Source organism: Nannospalax galili, unplaced genomic scaffold (genome assembly GCF_000622305.1).
Source record: "Nannospalax galili isolate Female #2095 unplaced genomic scaffold, S.galili_v1.0 scaffold184, whole genome shotgun sequence".
Taxonomy (NCBI): domain Eukaryota; kingdom Metazoa; phylum Chordata; class Mammalia; order Rodentia; family Spalacidae; genus Nannospalax; species Nannospalax galili.
In genome coordinates, this window is record NW_008351649.1 from 572,002 (window position 1) to 590,347 (window position 18,346).

Consider the following 18,346-nt stretch of genomic DNA (forward strand, 5'->3'; position numbering starts at 1 on the left):
TGTATTTTCTTTTTTAAAATTAGTTTTTATATTTTCTTTAAAATGTTTGTTACATTTTATTTATTTGCTGTGTGTGTACTATACAGCACGTGTGGAGGTCAGAGTACAACTTTTGGGAGTTGCTTCTCTGTCTGCCATGTTTGGCTAGACTGGCTGGCCATTGAGCTCCTGGGAGTCACCTCTCTTCATCACTACGTGTTTTGCATGCTGACACCATTGCTGTAGGTTTGTACAAGAAGGGTCCCAGGTGCCTGTAGGACTATTTGCATATGGTCCTGCACCTCCTCCCTGGCTCTTACAGATCTGTCCTTCACCTTACATTTTTTGTAACTTATTTTCTAAATTAAAATTTAAATTATGTTCACCTTTATTTTCTTATATTTATTTATTTATTTATTTATTTATTTTGTATGAGTATATTGCCTGCATGTGTGTAAGTGCACCTGTGTTGTGCAAAGCCCGCAGAAGTCAGAAGAGGACATCGAATTCCCCTGGAATGGGAGTCACCTCTCTTCATCACTACATGATTCATTTCTTCATATGACTTGGTTTTTCTTTTGTTGGGGGGTTGGGGACCTTGTTTTCTGTGGTACCCTAACATTTATCTGAGTAGGGCCCTTCTTCCTCTCTCCTCCTAATTCCTTTTCTCATTCCCTTCCCTCTAGGCACCCATTCTAACATATTTAATAAATTGTCTTTGTGTGTGTGTTCTTGATTAATATATAGTACTGTTTCATGTGTTGGTAACTTGTGTAAGTTCTGCATCTCATACTGTTGGTGTGGTTTTTGTCTGCATTCAATGCTGGGTATTTAAGATCTGCCCAGGTTTCTGTCTGAATAGCAGGACATTTTTTCCGTTTGGTGCTCTGTGTCCCATAGGGTGCACCTTCCACTCTCACGTGCATGTCCTTTAGTCACAGCCATCTAAAATGCCTCTCCTCTCTCTATTATCACAGACAATGCCCATTGAGTGCTACTTCCTAATGGACTTTGTGGGACATTTTCTAGGGGGTATACACAGAATGCTTCCTGGGCTACAAGGCAAACATGTAGGCATGTTTCATAAACCATTACCAGATTGCCTTTCCACCAATGATATCCTAAGTCCAGGTTCTACCAAGGTTCTCTTTAACCTTGAAGACAATACTCCACCTCTTAGTCTTAGTCTTCTCATCAGTAAAACCGGATGCTATCAGTAGCTGCCTCATTAGGTGTCAACAGGATCGAATGAGCTAATATATTCTGATTGTGGTGGTAAATGCTGGTAGGATTTGCTGAAGAGGCCAACCTAGGTTATACCTTTAGTTAGGTGTGATGGCACATGCCTTTAATGCCAGCACTCAGGAGACAGAGGCAAGTGGATCTCTCTGAGTTTGAGGTCATCCTAGTCTATTTAGCAAGTCCCAGCCCAGCCATTACTGCATTGTGAGAGCCTGTATTAAAAACAAAAACAGAAAAGACCCAACCCTACAAAAAATAATTGTAATAGATATCAAATGCTAGTGGCCATTATTTCTGTAGCAACGTTAATACTGCCTGTTAGCCAATTGCTTGCCCTTCTTCTGCAGGGGTCAGGTTTCTTGCTCAGATTTATAGCTATTTCTTGTTTATTTGAGATATAAATTCCTTGATGCCTTTAAACTCTGCAAATATTATCTCCCATTTGTCTATGAATGTGTCTGTAGAGTTCTTTTAATATCTAAGTACTCAGAACCCCTCTCTTCTTTTTCTTTTAGAACTCTATTTAAGAAACCTTTTCCTATCCCACTTCAAAGGTTCCCCTGTAATTTTCTCCTACCCTGTATAGGGTTACCTTTTGCGTTCGGGTCTTCCTCATATGGTCTGTGATAGTTGAACCTCCTTTCTGGGTTTTTCTTTATCTCTGTATGAGTCTCCACACTTTGGGTTATGAAAGTATCCCAGTTTCTTCTGATGCAAACCAGAGACAAGTTTTTGTGCTAATTTCTCAGCTTAGGATTCCTGTATGATGCCAAATGGGAATGTGGTTCCTACACTTGTGTGGCGAAGGCCTGCAACTTAGATCTGTGTGCCTGTTCTCTGCCCTGGGCCTGGATGACTAGCGGCTCTTGTTCACTTCCCAGTGAGCAGAGCTGCTTTAGCATCCAGGGGGAATGGGCCTGGAGCCCTGGGCTTTATGCAGGGTCTCCTTTCTAGCTCCCCACCCTCTGTCTGCTGGAAGCACATCTCTTGTCTCCATGTGAGCATTAATGCATCCTTCTTGAAGTCCAGGGCCTGTACAGGAGCCTAAAACCCCTATGGGGCCATTCATCTCAACTCCCACTTACTATTCTGGCTTTGATTTTGATGTCTCTTTCATTTCAGGTGCCTGGGGATTTAAAAAAAAAAAAAAGTTGACTATGTATTTTAAAAGCACTTTTGTGGGTTTTATCCAGTATTTCTATGTGTCTGTAGTGGTAGAAAAGACTAGATTATATCACCTCAGTGTGCCATTTTGCTGCAGGTCTGTTCTTTAATTAGTATTCTTGTTAATCTTAGTAAATTTTTTAACATTTTCAGCCAATGCATTCGTTTAGTAGACCTTGCCTGTCCTTGGATGTTTTTGGCCTTAAGTACTGGTATTCTTTTATGGATCAAATTGATTATCACATTGACACATAGTTTGATTTGTTTTATTTTTACCTTGCTTAGTTGCTTAGGAAATTATTACATTATTTTCTCTCCTTACTTCTTAATGTAAAATTAAATAGTTCTGACTTCAAAGTCCTGTAGTTAATGCTTAAAATATCTCCCTCTGCATTCTTGTAGATCTTTGTATTTCTTAATCTGATGAAAAATGTGGATGTCTTCTTTAAATAAATGTCCAGAGAGCAACCTTTTAAGTTTGAGTTTGTACTGAAAATATAATTCTAGTCACCTTTTTCTTATGCTTTGAGATAACAGTCTTATGTAGCCTAGTCTGGTCAAACTCTGTGTAACCACAGATGACCCCGAACTCTTCCTGATCTTGCTGCTTCCACCTTCCACAGTCTTGGATTACAGGTATGTGCCACTATTCCTGGCCCAGTCACTTTGTTCTTAGTAATAAGAATATTTCAAAAAAATATAGTGTGGGGGTTTCTGGGCATAACTCAGTGAGAGAGCTCTAGCCTGGCATGCACAAGGTCCTGGGTTCCATCCCCAGCACAACAGAATAGCGGCAATAAAAGATTGAATGTACGTCCAAGACAGGCTCTCAGGCTGTCGCATAATTCCCTATAGTAGTGATGGCTGGCCTTGAACTCGATATCCTCCTCCCTCAGCTCCCCAAATGCCAAGTAAATCTTGGTTTACTATAATTCATAAGGCCTATGTCTTATTAAAAACACCTATACATAATATGTTGCTTTGTTTGTATAATAATGCCTTTTTAGTAGTTTATATCATTTACATACCAATTGAATTTCTGATTTTTTTGTTACTCTTTACCTTTTCTAAAGAAATCCTATAATTTTATTTTTTAAACTTTGCTTAATTGTTTATTCTTCATATTGTTACTTTGTTGTTAGTAAAAGATACTAAATAGTTTTACACAAAATCCTAAAATTAATGCTTAAAATCTTTAAATTTGGGGCTGGAGAGGTGGCTCAGCAGTTAATAACACTGGCTGCTTTTGCAGAGAGAGGACTGGGTTTCAGGTCTCAGTACCCACATGGTGGCTAACAACCACCAGTAACTCCAGTTTCAGGGGCTCTGAAGCCCTCTTTTCTCTTTTGACCTCCATGGGCAGTGCATACATGTGATGCACTTACATGCAGGCAAAATACTCATACACAAAAAATAAAAATAAATAAGCAATGTGAAAAATAACTCTTAATTTTCTGGAACTTTTTCCCTTTCTGTAAATACCATGAGAAGGATGTACATTCCTTTGCTGCTCAGACTGCAGTCACTGTCCCTGCATGTCACTCGACCCTCAGGACTGTTCATCTCCTTCAAAACACACGGGCCTTTAAGTGCTAAAATTGTAGGCATGCATCACCACACCCAGCCTTAATCTTCCCCCCCACCTTCTTATTTTTCTTTTTTATATTCTGTGTGCCTTTTATAACATAAATATTAGGATAGGCTGTACTCAGATGGTAGGACTGAATGCACCCAAGATCCTCTTTGAAGAAACTGAAAAGTTACCTGAGTTAATGAATACCCAGGAGTTACCATAGTATGAATGGAGCTTGGAGTGGCTAGAACAGAAAAAAAAAAAAAAAATCTGCATTATTTTTAGGAAATTTTAAAAAATTTTATTTATTATTTTTATTTTATGTGTATGCATGTATTGCCTGCATGTAGGTAAGTGCAGCTGTGTCATGCAATGCCTGCGGAGGTCAGAAGAGGCTGTAGGATCCCCTGGGACTGGAGTTACAGATAGTGGGAAATTTTTATTTTATTTATGTTATTTTTTTAGAATAGTTTCAAGTGCACAGCAAAGTTGAGCAGACGGTACAGAGGGTTTCCACACGCTCCCCAGTCCCCACACTTCACGCATCTTCCCCATCACAGTGCTGCATTTCTCATACACCCTGAACTTCTGTCAGCACATTCCTATGACCTAAAGTCACCATCAGAGTTAACTGTTCATGCTGGGCATGTGTGGGTTTTCACAAATAAATAATGATGTGCCTGCCATTGTAGATACTTAGGAATAATTTAAGAACCTCAGAGTCCTCTGAGCTTTGCAGAACACCCCCCCCCCCCCCCGCTTCATACCCCCCCCATATGCTTTTGAGATGGGATCTCTCATTTAACCTGGAGCTCTCAGTTTGGGGCTAGACTGATTGGCCAGCAAGGCTAGGGATCTTTCTCTGTCCTTACAGCAGTGGTGTTATGGACTCATGCCATCAAAGCTGGCATCATATTCATCATACATAGGTGCTAGGGAATTAAAACTCAGGTCTTCATGCCTGCACAGCAAGTACTTTACCCACTGAGCCATCTCCCTAGCCCTGTTTGTTGCTCTTGTTTGCTTTTTGAGATAGGGTCTTACTTTGTAGTTTAGGCTGGCCTGGGATTTATTATGTAACCCAGGCTAACCTCGAACTCCTGCCTTACATTGCCAAGTGCTAGCATTACATGCATGAACCAGCTTAATGGGTCTTGTTTATTTGTTTTGGTTCTTCGAAATCTTTGAGACAGGGTCTTGCTGTGTAGGCCAGGCTGGCCCGAATTCACTGTGTAGTTAGGCTGGTCTTGAACCCATGATTCTCCTGTATCAGTGCACCCCTGCCCCTTAGAGCTGAGATTTTAGGAGAGCATAACCACCCCTGGCTTGCAGATGGGTCTGTTGAGAAGTGGTGGTGAGGAGTGAAGGGAGTGGAATCTTCTATGTTCTCAGGAGCATTCCCTTTTCCCAAGTAGAAGGTTCTCATGAAACCCCAGCAGGTGGGCTCTGGTAAATGGTTTCTCTTCAGGCCAGGCCTTATTGAAAACAAAATGCTCTGCCATGCTCCAAAATGGTTCCCTTTTCTTCCACTGCTGGAAACACAGTAAGCAGGGATTTTTCTCAGATGCTCACTATGAGGACCTGGTAGAGGTCCAGGAAGAGCTTTCTCATGAAAGTGTGAGGGACACCCTGTGACTGGGGACCCTGGATGCTCGACTCTCAGTTATGGGCACTCGGCCTTCATCAGTCAGGCTCAAGTTTTCCCAACCTGCTCTTGTTCCATGGAGGCTTTTTTACCTGGGCTTCTGTTGGTCGTGATTCTTTACTTCTGCCTGTCACCCATCTTAGATGATGATCTCTCTAATGAGTCAAAGAAGACTTGTTCATGTTCAGCTTTTAAATTATTGTTAAGGACAGTGGCAACTTCTGAGCCCTTTACATGCACACTGGAAGCCAGAGCTCTGAGATATGTTTATTTCTATTTTCATGTGTCTGTTTCAGGTGTCAGAAAATGTCAAAATATTGGCAGGTAGGAAGAGAATCAGCTGTAATCTTTAACAAGGACAGCTACTATTTCTCTCCACCCTTAATGCATGCTTTTCTTTATATGATGGAAATGCTACAATTTTGTCATCACCATAGGATCTGTGCCTGAACTGTCCTCTCTTAACCTGTCTCCCCCCAGTCATTTGCATCATCCTGTCAGTGACTCACTACCTCCAGAACCTGGGGTATTGCCTCTCTCCATCACATTCCTTTAGTTCCTAAATAGTTAAAGTTACTCCTTCTAAGTCATTTTGACTCTCCCTCTCTCTGTGTCCACCCCTGGTGGAAGCCCTCATGGATTGACTCCAGATCTGTGGTAATAGAGCCTACCTTGACAATTGTCCTTGTTAAATTCCATAGAAATACTACTGTACTGAAGTGACATATATGAAATGTATATCTGGCCATGTGGTTTTCTACTGTAAATCCCTTCAGTGGCTTCCCTTTGCCTTCAGTGACTACTTACACATCTCTCTGTACACAAATCCCCTCGAGACTCTCTCAGCCCCTGCTTTATATTCTAGCATCTTTGATCTCTTTATAAACTCCCTCCCCACCTCCACCCTCCTCCTCAATTGACAGGATGCTTTCTTAGCTGCATGCCTCCTGCTCCCCGTGTGCTTCCTGCAGGCTTCCCTGCCCACAGGTCTTTGCTTCCCACCTTTCTCACCTTCTCAGGATTTGTGCATCTTTTAAAATGCAGGTCAGGGCGTAGTGGCACCCACTTTTAATCCAACCACTTGGGAGGCAGAGGCAGGAGGATCTCTGTGAGAATGAGGCCAGCCTGGTCAAGTTCCAGGCCAGCTGGTTTCAAAAACCAGAGAGGGGGAGGAGAGAGGGGGAGGGAGGGTGAGAGAGTGTAGGGGAGGGGAAGGGGGTGCAGATCAGGGAGGTGGGGAGATGGCTTAGTGTGTAAACATGAGGACCTGAGTTTGAATCTGGAGAACCCATGTAAAAGCTGGATACATGACATGTCTATAATTTCATTGCTTCTGTGGGGAGATGGAAGCCTACAGGCCAGCTAGCCTGACATACAGCAGAAAAACAACCAAGAGACCCTGTTTCAAAGGAGGAGTGATGGGGGGACTGACACTCAAAGCTGTCCCCTGACTGCCACATGTGCTGTGGCACATGCACACCAGCACATACGCATGAATGTGCACATAAAGCATATACACACAAACGTACTCATGCGCATGCATGCACAAGTGGTGCGCATGATGCGAATCAGCTGTTACCTCTTCCTCCTACTTTTACTCCAGTGCCAGGACTCCCCTGTCCCAAACCGTGTTGTGCAAATCCTTGTGATTATACTAACCCCAGCTGGTGCTTCAGACTACCTGGTCACCAGCAGGGTGCATACTGGGCAGCATTTTAAGCACAAAGATACTGCTAACAAAGTTTATGTTTTAGTCAGGGGAGACGGATGAGGGACAACTGAAGTACAGCACATCAGTGGGCGATGATAACAGGTGAAAAGCGGAGCAGAGCGAGATGGGGACGGTGACTATCCGAGGAGGCCTTGCTGGGAAAGACTGTGTTCTTTCCTGGAAATGTTCTGAACCAGAAATATTTAGGATATTTTGGATTTTTGGATACTTATAATGCATTGACTTGAGGCTGGGGCCCAAGTCTATACACAAAATTCAGTTTTGCTTCTTATTCACCTAGCCTGAAGGTCATTTTACACAGTTGTGTTTAGTACCTTGAGTATTTTGACTGTTTAATCTGTCACCTGAGTTTGGTTGAGGGATTTTTCATTTGTGATATCATGTTGATGCCCTTCTGATTTTTAGCCAGGAATGGCACATGCTTATGATCCCTATAATTTGGGAGGTACAGTCAAGAGGACTATGAGTTCCAGGCCAGCCTGGGCTACATAAAGAAACTGTCTTATAAAACAAAAAAGGAAAGAAAGAATGAAAAAGTTTCTGATTTTGGAGCATTTGAATGAGGCATGCTCCACCTGTGTGGTCTTTGAGCGGAGAGCTTCTGGAGGTGAGAGAGCTAGCCCGCGTAGATAGAAGGAAGCCCTGTGACTGGTGTGCTGAGTGTGCTTCTAGGTCAAGAAGGAAAGCAGTGCACTTAAAATTAAGGGCCTGAGGAGCAGAGTGTAGATGAGGTCAGGGGAGCCAGTGCAGCTGGATCACAAAGGGCTGTGCAGTTTATTGTAAAAACTTTGACTTTGATCTGACACTGGAAGCCATTTAAGGTATTTGTACAAAGAAATTTCAGGTTCTGACTGTGTGGCTTGCACAGAAGATAGGGCATGCAGAGATAGTACTAGCCTAGGGCAGAGGAATGGAGACTGGCTACGAGATGATTGCAGAGATCTGGTTAGGTGGTGATGATGGCTTAAACTGACCAGAATTGGTCATATAGACATGAGAGGTGCTGGGATGTGGAATGTACTGAAGGCAGAGCCAGTAGGATTTTTTGTTTTTGTTAAGTTTTTTAATTTTATTTATTTTTTATTTTTTTATGAATATGAATGTTTTGTCTGCATATATGTAAGTGCACCTGTGTTGTGCAGTGCCCTCAGAGGCTAGAAGAGGGTGTTAAATCCCTTAGAACTGGAGGTACAGACAATTGTTAGCTGCAGTGTGGGTGCAGGAAACCTCTGGAAGAATAGTAAGTGTTCTTAACCTGTTGAGCCATCTCTCCAACCCTCCCCAGCCTTTTTTTTTTTTTTTTTTTTTTCTGAGACAGGGTCTCCCTGTAGCCCCAACTGGCCTGGAACTCACTATGTAGACCAGGCTGGCCTCCATCTCACTGAGATCTGCCTGCCTCTGCCTCATGAGTACTGAGTCTAGAGGTATATGTCACCACACCTGGCAAGCCAGTAGATTTTGAAGGATTAGATCTAGTGTATGAGAAATGACTATACACTATAGGGTTTTGGTGTAACCAGGGTAGAATTGCTGGGAACTGGGGAAGATGGCAAGAGGGCTTTGGAGACATTATATTCCAGAGGCCTATTAGGTTTCTAGTTGGAGACGTTGAAGAGGTAACTGGCAGTGCACACTGCAAGTTCAGAGGAGGCCTGAGCTAGAGAGGTGATGAAGGCCAGCAAAGGAAATGGGGAGGCCCAGCTAGTGAGTCAGTGGGAGAAGCAGGAAGCATGTAACAGGTGTATACAGGGGAGAAGTGATGACCCCTGTCCAGTGCTATGATAGCTTGAGAACTGGGACACTGTGTTTTAAGTCTGTGTTTGTATGTCTGTTCTTCCCTGTTGGCAACACTCCTGGGGGTCAGAAGTGGTATGCAGTACTGCAGTTATAGCTTTGAGGCCAGCGAGTACTGATGGCAGGGCATGTCATAGCAGCTTTTCCCTTGGCTTCTCTGTGAAATGGGGAAGAAAAGATAACTCTTCTCCAGAGTCACCCTGAGAATCAAGTGAGGTCATTCTGGTAAAGCACTAAGCAAAGTCCCTCTCCTGTAATTAATTGTTACATGATTACCGTAATTATTGTTAGCTTAGGAGCCCTCATACTCTATCCCCCCCGCGCCCCCATTTAAGCAGCACTGTTGAATGGATGAGTGAATTGTTTTTTGGCTTGTTCAGCATTTCGTGTAAGGCCTTTCCTGTGTGTGTACATGCATTTAACATAGTCCTATGTGGGTCTCTCTAGGATTGATCCTCACTAAGAAGCATCTGGAAGGAGAGAGGGAGTCCAGGGACAAAGCTGACACCATGGAGCTCCCGAATTACAGCCAACAGCTGCTGCTGCAGCTCTACACTCTGTGCAAGGAGCAGCAGTTCTGTGACTGCACCATCTCCATTGGCACCATCTACTTCAGAGCTCATAAGCTTGTCCTGGCTGCGGCCAGCCTCCTGTTTAAAACCCTCCTGGATAACACGGATACCATCTCCATCGATGCCTCCGTGGTGAGCCCTGAGGAGTTTGCCCTCTTGCTAGAAATGATGTACACAGGCAAACTCCCTGTGGGCAAGCACAACTTCTCCAAAATCATCTCCTTAGCAGATAGCCTGCAGATGTTTGATGTAGCTGTCAGCTGTAAAAATCTTCTGACCAATCTGGTAAACTGCTCTGTCCAGGGGCAGGTGGTAAGGGACATCGCTGTGCTGTCCTCAGAGTCAGATAGCAAGAAATCAGAGACACTTCCTGTAGAAGCCCTTTCCTCTGAAGGGGTACCCTCAACCCTGGAAGTTTCCACCACACCAGGAGGTCCTGAGAAAGCAGAGACCCAGGAAGCAACCCAACAGATGAGTGCAAATCCTCCCACTGCCCAAGAGGTTCAGGGGGGTGCAGAGACCCCAGCGGAGACACCTCACACAGCTCAAGTTTGTTCCCCTTCCCCTGCTGGACAGATCCCTAGTGAGGCAAAGGAGGCAAGCACAGAACCAGGTAATACTCGTGGGATATTAATTTAATTTAATTAAAATTTGTTTAATTGAAATTTGTACTTCTATTGTCAGTTACTATACTTGATTTTTATTTTGTTCTGTTTTTTGTTTGTTTTTTTATGCTGTTTTGTTGTTGTTGTTTTGAGATAAGATCTTGCTATGTAGCCTCAGATGGCTTAGAACTTATGTACACCAAGTTGGCCTCTAACTCACGGGCAGTCTGCTGCTTCAGCCTCCCAAGTACTGGGATTACAGATGTGCATCACCATGCCCTGCAAATTCTTTGTTTCATTGATAAATTTGTCAGAAGCCGCCGTTAGGTAGGAAATGACAGTCTGATACAGTACCCCTCTGGGGTCTTCTGAGTGTCTGGTGTTTTGGTATTGAGAGTAAGCAACAGAGCAGAGAAGCAGTATCAAAACAGCACTGCCCTACTTCTCGTCACCCAGGGGGAAGCCGGGATGCTGGGGTCCTGCGGGGCCCTCCTGTGCTAGGTGGGCAGGTTCTCCACAGCTGAAACGGCTGTTTAGTCATTTCAAGTGATAAAGCCCTGCTTTGTTTCATTCTGTTATATGTTCAGAGCATGAGAGGAAGCAGGAACAGCTGAATTTTCTTCTAGAAAATAAAAGCGTCTTCTCGGATGCACTCGTGGTAACCCAGGACATATTGAAAAGACTGGAAGAATGTCCAGAAATTAAAGGCCCACAGAAGGAGGTAGGTGCCTGGGAGGTCACTTGTCTCCAAGCCAGTGTCCCTTACAGGGCAGAACTAAGGAGATACAAACGCCCAGGGCTTCACTCTCCTCACACTAAACACCCTTCTTCCCTTCCCCTTGAAGGGCAGTCTTGGAAAAGTGCTAGGCCACATACCTCCAAATGGAAGTAAATGTTGATCACCATGAGAGTTGTAGTTTTTCATCAGTTTTGTTTTGTTTGAGTTGTGATCTTGCTTTATAACCCAGACTAGCCCTTGAACATTATCCAGCCTCAGCTTCCCAAGTGCTGGGGTTTCAGATGTGCACCACAATGCCTGACTTTATCATCAATTTCGGTTCATAATACTTTACTGATCACCCCATTCCTTCCAGATTAAGCACAGTAAAAGGGGGCAGAAGGTAGTCTTCTAACCCCGAATAAGAAATGTAGACAACATATGCAGAATGTGTACAAAAAGAATTTAATAGAAGCTCACACACAAATGGTATTCAGTGAGGAGTACAGTGATTCATTCATAAACCTAACAGTGAACATTTATGTAGCACTTGCTGTGCTAAGCTTGGTAGATACTTATCTCAGTTAATCTTCACGTAAATTATAGATCCTGGCATTTTTTTCCTGTTTTATGGCTAAGAAAACAAGGAGGTGATATAGCTTGGTGAAGGCTCAGGACACATGAGACTCAACCAGAGTTCAAACCCAAGATTCTGACTTGTCTGTGTGGTGCTGACGGTCGAGCCCAGGGCCTCACATATCTGAAGCAAGAAGCAAGCACTCCACACCACTGAGCTACACCCCCAGCCCATGTTCTGATTATCGCTTTACACACTTGAGTTTCCTGCCTCCCAGCAGGGTGAAGAATGACACTTATTTGTAAATACATTTAGGATCATCTGACAGAAACTGCCAGATGGTTGTCCTGCTGTTTCTTCACTGCCCTTTTTTCTGTTTTGCACTAACACAGTTGAGACCCATCCCCACCTGTGCTCCGCGCACCTAACCCTGCAGGACTCACACCACAGGCACTGAGATCCCACCTGCTTCTCTCCGTCAGCCCTTCTTCCCTCTGCTGTGGGCTCCAGCAGCGAAGCCCCCCAGCAGCCTTGCCCATCTGATGGGATATGAGTAGAACGCGGGTGCTCTGTTGCTGTAGACAATTTAGTGTCAGTAGGATCTGTTAATTCAGTCAGTGCCTTCAACGTTTCAGTGTTTCCTGATTCATTGTAGCACTTTTAGAAAACAAATTCAAGATTTACTGTTGATTTTAACCATATGAGTAGACAGTTGGCTGTGACCATAAATTGTTGCCTTGAGAGAGATGCTTTTTAGGATGCTGGGTCAGCCTGATAGCTCTTGAGAGGTTTCCAGTCATAAATCCCTGCTGCTCTTTGTGCAGTTGTGCTGAATGACACTTTGGTTTTATGTTTTTGCACTTGCATGTTCTCTTACTGACTTAATCAGTCATTTCTGTCTTTAGTTTGTTACCTTGATAGCTTCAGACATACCTCCTTGTCTTCTCCCCTAGGGCTTCCTCTCTACTGGCCCTTGGGATCATTCCTTAGATCAGCAGTGCTCACATTAGTAACATCATCTCTGTATTTGGTGTCTTTGTCTTTGTTATACCATTGGTGCCTAAAAGTGTCTGGCACAGAAATATCCCTTGAACGTGGGTCACTTTTTTTTACCCCCCCTTTTTTTCTTTCTTTCTAGTTCTTGTTCTAATCTTTCCCAGTAACTTTAACAGTACTTAAGAAGAGCTCAGATTCACTGTTGGTGATCATTATAGGCTTATGTTATTTCTTCCTCAGTTTTAGAGGTCAGAGTATCAGCTTTAAAAATCACTTGGTGGCTTTTAAAACTGTGTTGTGGTCCAAAATACATCTTTCAACTTCAGAAGGAAAAAGGGAACAAACACCTTAAGAACATATGATTAAATTAAATGCTAGGGCTGGAGATATGGCTCACTGGTAGAGCTCTCTGGCCTAGTAAGCACAAGCCCTTGGATTTGATCCCCAGCACTGCAAAACAAATTAATTATTAGCTAATTTATCAGGTTCTTTTTCTGTCTAATTCCTTTTACAGTTTTATAGAGGTATGTGTGCCAATCAGCACGCTATGTATGTAATACAGTATACAACTTGATCAGTTTTAATTTATGTCCTGAATCATCACAGTCGAGGTGGGCATCCATCACCCTAAGTTTCTTCATGGCATTTGGTAATCCATCCCTTTCTTCACCATCCCTTAAGTCAGGACTGCATACATTTTTTTTCCACTTACAACCCTCTTTGTTTGAGAAATTTTTATGTGACCTCCAGTACACAGGCATATAAAATAGGTATATTACTGCTAATAAATCACAAAGAAATTCATTTTACAATAATTTTTGGTGTACATATAATCATTTATTAAAGACAGAAGCAAATGTGTGTATTAATGACAGATGTAGTTGTCTATTTTATGTAAAGAATTAAATCTTGGCTGAATATTTGATACTGCAAGATATAAAGAGAATCTTACACTTTTTCAGAGTTGAATATTTTGATTTTACAGACATTAATGCAGAGAATCCTGCCCCAAATGGCAGAAATATGTTTATGGCCGTTTCATATAGCATTAAAAATTCTGTCCAAACCAAAATTTAGTTAACATTTCCTTTTTATTAAAAGGCAATTTTTAAAATCAAGCATTCCAACACTAACTTGATACACTAATTTGACACTTATACGCTGAGAAATGATGGTAAAAAAATACTATAAGCCTTTATCTTTCATAAACCATGTTTCTATAAGGACAGAAAACTCTGCATGCACTGTAAAAACACTGCAGTTCATAACGTACAATGGCCTTGGCTCTAAGCTGAGCTGTTTCAGGCGGCAGTGCAAAACCAAGGCCAAGGCACAGTCTCACTGCCAGCCCAGGCAAACGCTGTCCAGAAGACCTCAGAATCATTCTGCATCTGATTTTAAATTAAAATTTTTCTTGTTGCATGTTCAGAAACCTTTAATTATTGCCATTTTTCCTGACCCCACATTCTCTTCTGCAACCCCATGTAGGCCAGGCGCTAGGTAATCACTGATTGACTTTCTGTCAGTTTAGATTACTTTGCATTTTCTGGAGTATTGCCTAAACGGAGTACTGTTCTTCCTTTCCTGATTTCTTTCACTTATTTTGTTGAGATCCATCCATGCTGTTGTATGTTCCTCCTCCTTACTGCTGAGTAGTGTTCTGTTGAATAGCTGTTTCTTTACTTGACTTTTTCACATACTGACTTTGTAACCATGAGCAACTTATTCTTAATGACGCTTAAGTTTCTTTGTAAGATGGGAGTGTTATCAGCACCTCATAGGGTCATCATGAATTAATTAGGATTACTTACATGAAATTCACTATGAAATGTCAGGCATATGGCAGTAACTCAGTAGGTAGCAACTGCTGCCTGTGTTTATAAGTGTGTAGTGTCTGTAGGCCTGATCAGCCTCTGCATCCTCTTTTCTTTGAGTGCCTTGTGGTAGCCTAGTGCTACAGGCTCTGACCTGTGAGATGGTTTGCTGTGGCCATAGTCTTAAACCATGAGGCGAGTTTTCAGGTGGGTACTACCCCCCTCATGGAAGTAGTTTCCTGAATTTCAGGGGTGGCTCTTAGTCTCAAGAACAATGGTGTTCAGTGGTGTGACTACAAGGAAATGAATGACCTGCAGTGCTCGTTAAGGTGTGTACCTCCAGTTCTTAGGTTCTGGTGGGGCCTGGGAATCTGCCTTTAATGAGTCCCTCAGTGCATAGTCACCTTGGTGTCTGTGTCTGTGGACCATTTTGAGAAGCACTGCTGCAGAAGTTAATAACACCAGACTCTAACATGTGTGATGGCAGGTAACATGAAGCCTGTATCACACCTTTCAGTGCTGTGAGAGACCACAGAGTACCCGTTTTCTCCAAGTGTCAGTCCGTTTGCCCCTTGATTCAGCAGATGCCTACTAAGCAACTGGTCTGAGTCAGGCACTGAGCTAGCTGGGGGATAGTAAAATAAACATACTTTGATCCCTATTGTTATTGATTACTTCATACCAAAGTCATTCTTCTACACGTGTGGGGTGGGATATGTGCACAGGTATTGCTGTAAGGTTTCACTGATGAGCACATTAAAAAACTATTCACCTGGAGCAGCATATTTTAATTCTTTAATTATTTTTATTTATTTATTTATTTTATGTGTATGCGTGTATTGCCTGCATTGTAGGTAAGTGCACCCGTGTCGTGCAATGCCCAAGGAGGTCAGAAGAGGCTGTCAGATGCCCTGGGACTGGAGTTACGGACAGTTGTTAGCTGCCACGTGGGTGCTGGGATTCGAACCCGGGTTTCTGTAAGAACAACCAGTGTTGGCTTAACTGCTGAGCCATCTCTCCAGCACTGCAACAGATTTTAAGTTCTAGTACAACTTTAGAGATCATCTTTGGGCTTGATTTTGTTGGTGTTTCATTTTGTTTTACTTCATTTTTTTGCTTTTCATGGTCATACATTTTTGGCTCCCAATAGCTTTTAATGGTTTTGTTGTTGTTGTTTTGGAGTTGTTCATCATGACCTAACTTAACACCTTTAAAAATATTCCACCTCTGCTGTGATTAATCACCTGGAGGTCTCCTGCCAGCGTGTGCCCAACAAAACAGCTGCTACTGCTAGAGAAAGCCCTCAGTGACCTGAGAGGCTTTCTGGTTGGGTGAAAACTCTTGTTTCAAGGCAGCCCACACTGACTCCAGTTTGTACCACAACTTTTAATTGCCTTCCTTCTCTATTCCTGACCATGTCCCTGCTTTTAATTAATCGTTTGTACAGCAGAGTGATCTTGGTCGAGAAGAAGCAGCTAACTTTTTCCACTATTGATTTCTGGGCTGTTTGATTCACTTCTTACCTGAAGTCCTAGAAAGATTCCCAAAGCTGAAGACCTAGTAACATTTTTTTCTCCTTCAGCTGTACTTGAAAGGCAGACTAGTTCCTCCTCCTCTGTGAACCTGCCGTTTTCAGCTGTGTTGTTCTTTGGCACTCTGTGGAGTGGCACATGCTTGTGTCTTAAGGACTGTGCTCACTGGCTAGCGAACCCTCTGGAGAGTGAGTCACTGACATTCATCTTACAGGTCTGCAGGAGGTGAAAGTCAGTTGGTTTTTTTCCAATCCAGTCTTAGTCTGGGATATGCAGCTACAGATACAGAACAGCTGGTGTTCGTGGGGAAAGAGAATCTCATTCAGTTAAACTTTGAAGTGGGTGCCTACTGTGTACCAGTCCCCACAGGAGTCATGGAGACCAAGAAGAGTGGTGCACGTTGCTGTGTCCTGCCCCTCTGTTCAGTGGCACTGGTTCTGGAGGTCCAGTAGCATTTGGTGCATATGGATTTCATTTTTCCAGTGTTTCATTCAGGCTGCTCTGCTTGCCAGCCCTATAACCTTAGGCAAGTTCCTTAACCTTTCTGGTGCTAAAGAGGTAGTAGGAATGCCTCCTAGGACTGGCCTGAGAAGGAAGGTAGATAACAAATCTACCCATAGTCTAGATGGCATGGAGCAGTTGTGGTCTGTATCAGGCCATTTATTTATTCATTTATTTATTCATTCGTTCATTTTTGTCTTTTTGAGACAGGGTCTCCCTGTAGCCCCAGCTGGCCTGGATCCCACTATGTAGAGCAGGCTGGCTTCATCTCACAGAGATCCACCTGTCTCTGCCTCCCAAGTATTGGGATTAAAGGTGTGAACCACCACACCCAGCCTTATTTTTATTTATTCAATTTTGGTGCTGGTGTTTGAACCAGGATCTTCTGTAGGCTGAGCAGGCACCCTACCCTGGAGCTACACATCCAGGTCCATCCATGTTATTATTTCCATTATCTGATCCTCAACGTTGAAGGGAGGACCAGAGTACACAAGACAGTCACCCAAACAAACACAAAGGTCCTCAGCAAAAATAATTGAGCAAGTGCTTAAATTCAATGAAAAGGCTTGACTTAAGAGGAAGATTAGATGGTTTTCCCATATCCTAGAAGGAAAAGAAATTCTCATTTAATGTAAAATACATTTACCTGTATTTTACTCATAAATAACTTTGACTTCTTGTGTGAACATGTGTTGACATGAATTTACTGATGTACCTTTAATCCCTCAAGAGTCAAAGGTGTTCCAAGGTATGAGTAAAGAATTTAGCCCTTTTGACAACACTGTATTTTGGTCGGACTCTTGGAGTCCTGTTACCTGGTAGCAGCCTATAGAAGTACGTGGCTCCCTTCTGCCTGGGCAGAACCCCTGTTTCCCAAGGAGGCCTGCTGTACTACAGAACCCTAACAAGCCTGGAGTTAGCGCCAGCTCTGGTGTGGATGCCCAGCAAGTACTGGAGGGAAGAGCAGGGCTGTCCAGGTAGCTGATGGCCTCTTCTGCCCTTTCATCAGCCACTCCTTTGTCTCCTCCCGGATGGTCACCCAGCACCACTGCTGAGCAGTGAAGTTAACAAATGTTTTCATTTCACTGCTGAGTAGCTCTGCAGAGGGAGGGAAGCAGTGAGGATAATGAGAAGCACTTCAGAAGCCACCACTGGGGGCAGCGTCTCCCCTCAGCGCAGATGATAATGCCAGACAGTGGATACCCAGCAAGGATCTGGGCTACTCAGAGCGCTGTGGGTGAAAGAAGAGAACAGTGTGGCCTGGGATGGAGTGTGAGATATCAATTAAGAGGCGAGGGAGGGAGGGAGGGAGGGAAAGTGTTTACTGAGTGTATTAGAAATGAAGCATGTGTCTGCCAGCTATGGATTCTCATCTAAGAAGTCACTGTAGCATTCAGCAGCCTGGGGACAGCAAGCGTTTATCCCCAGAGATTCTGCAGGTCCAGATGGAGCCTGGCTGAGTCCTCTGACTTAAGCCTATGACAGAAGGCTGCAGCTGGGTGTTAGCCAGCTACTGCTGCCTCCAGGCTCACCTCCGGAGCATCTTTTCTAAGCTCTCTCCAGAAGCTTAGCAAGCTCAGAAGGTTCAGGTTCATGCTGTACACTTGTTGCAACTGGTACTGTTCCCCCTTCCCATAGGCCTTTCCCTGGGGCAGTTCAAATGTGGTAGCTGGCATTCCCCAGAGCAGCATACAGCAGGTGGCAGAGTAAGCCCAGGTACATGCATACCCACACTCAGTCACCCACACATGTGCTTGTAAGCCAGACAGAAGTCATGGTGGCCTAACCCCAAAGGCTTACCCTGCTTCCACCAGATTCCCTTCAGAAACAAATCATGAAGTGCAGCCCAAGGGTGAGAGTATCTTTATTTTTTTTAAGATTTCTTTTATGTTTTATTGATGT

The 18,346-nt window shown here is 43.4% G+C and overlaps 1 protein-coding gene across 2 annotated transcripts in view; it reads left to right on the forward strand.

The window, feature by feature from the left end:
* Positions 1-18,346, forward strand: part of Zbtb40 (zinc finger and BTB domain containing 40) — a 72,128-nt gene that overhangs the window by 26,533 nt on the left and 27,249 nt on the right. For both annotated transcript variants that reach the window (XM_008848562.2, XM_029553791.1), the window contains exons 2-3: positions 9,577-10,314; positions 10,894-11,027. In XM_008848562.2, coding sequence (XP_008846784.1) covers positions 9,639-10,314; positions 10,894-11,027 — 810 coding nt within the window. In that variant the 5' untranslated portion in view covers positions 9,577-9,638. The remainder of the gene's footprint in view (positions 1-9,576; positions 10,315-10,893; positions 11,028-18,346) is intronic.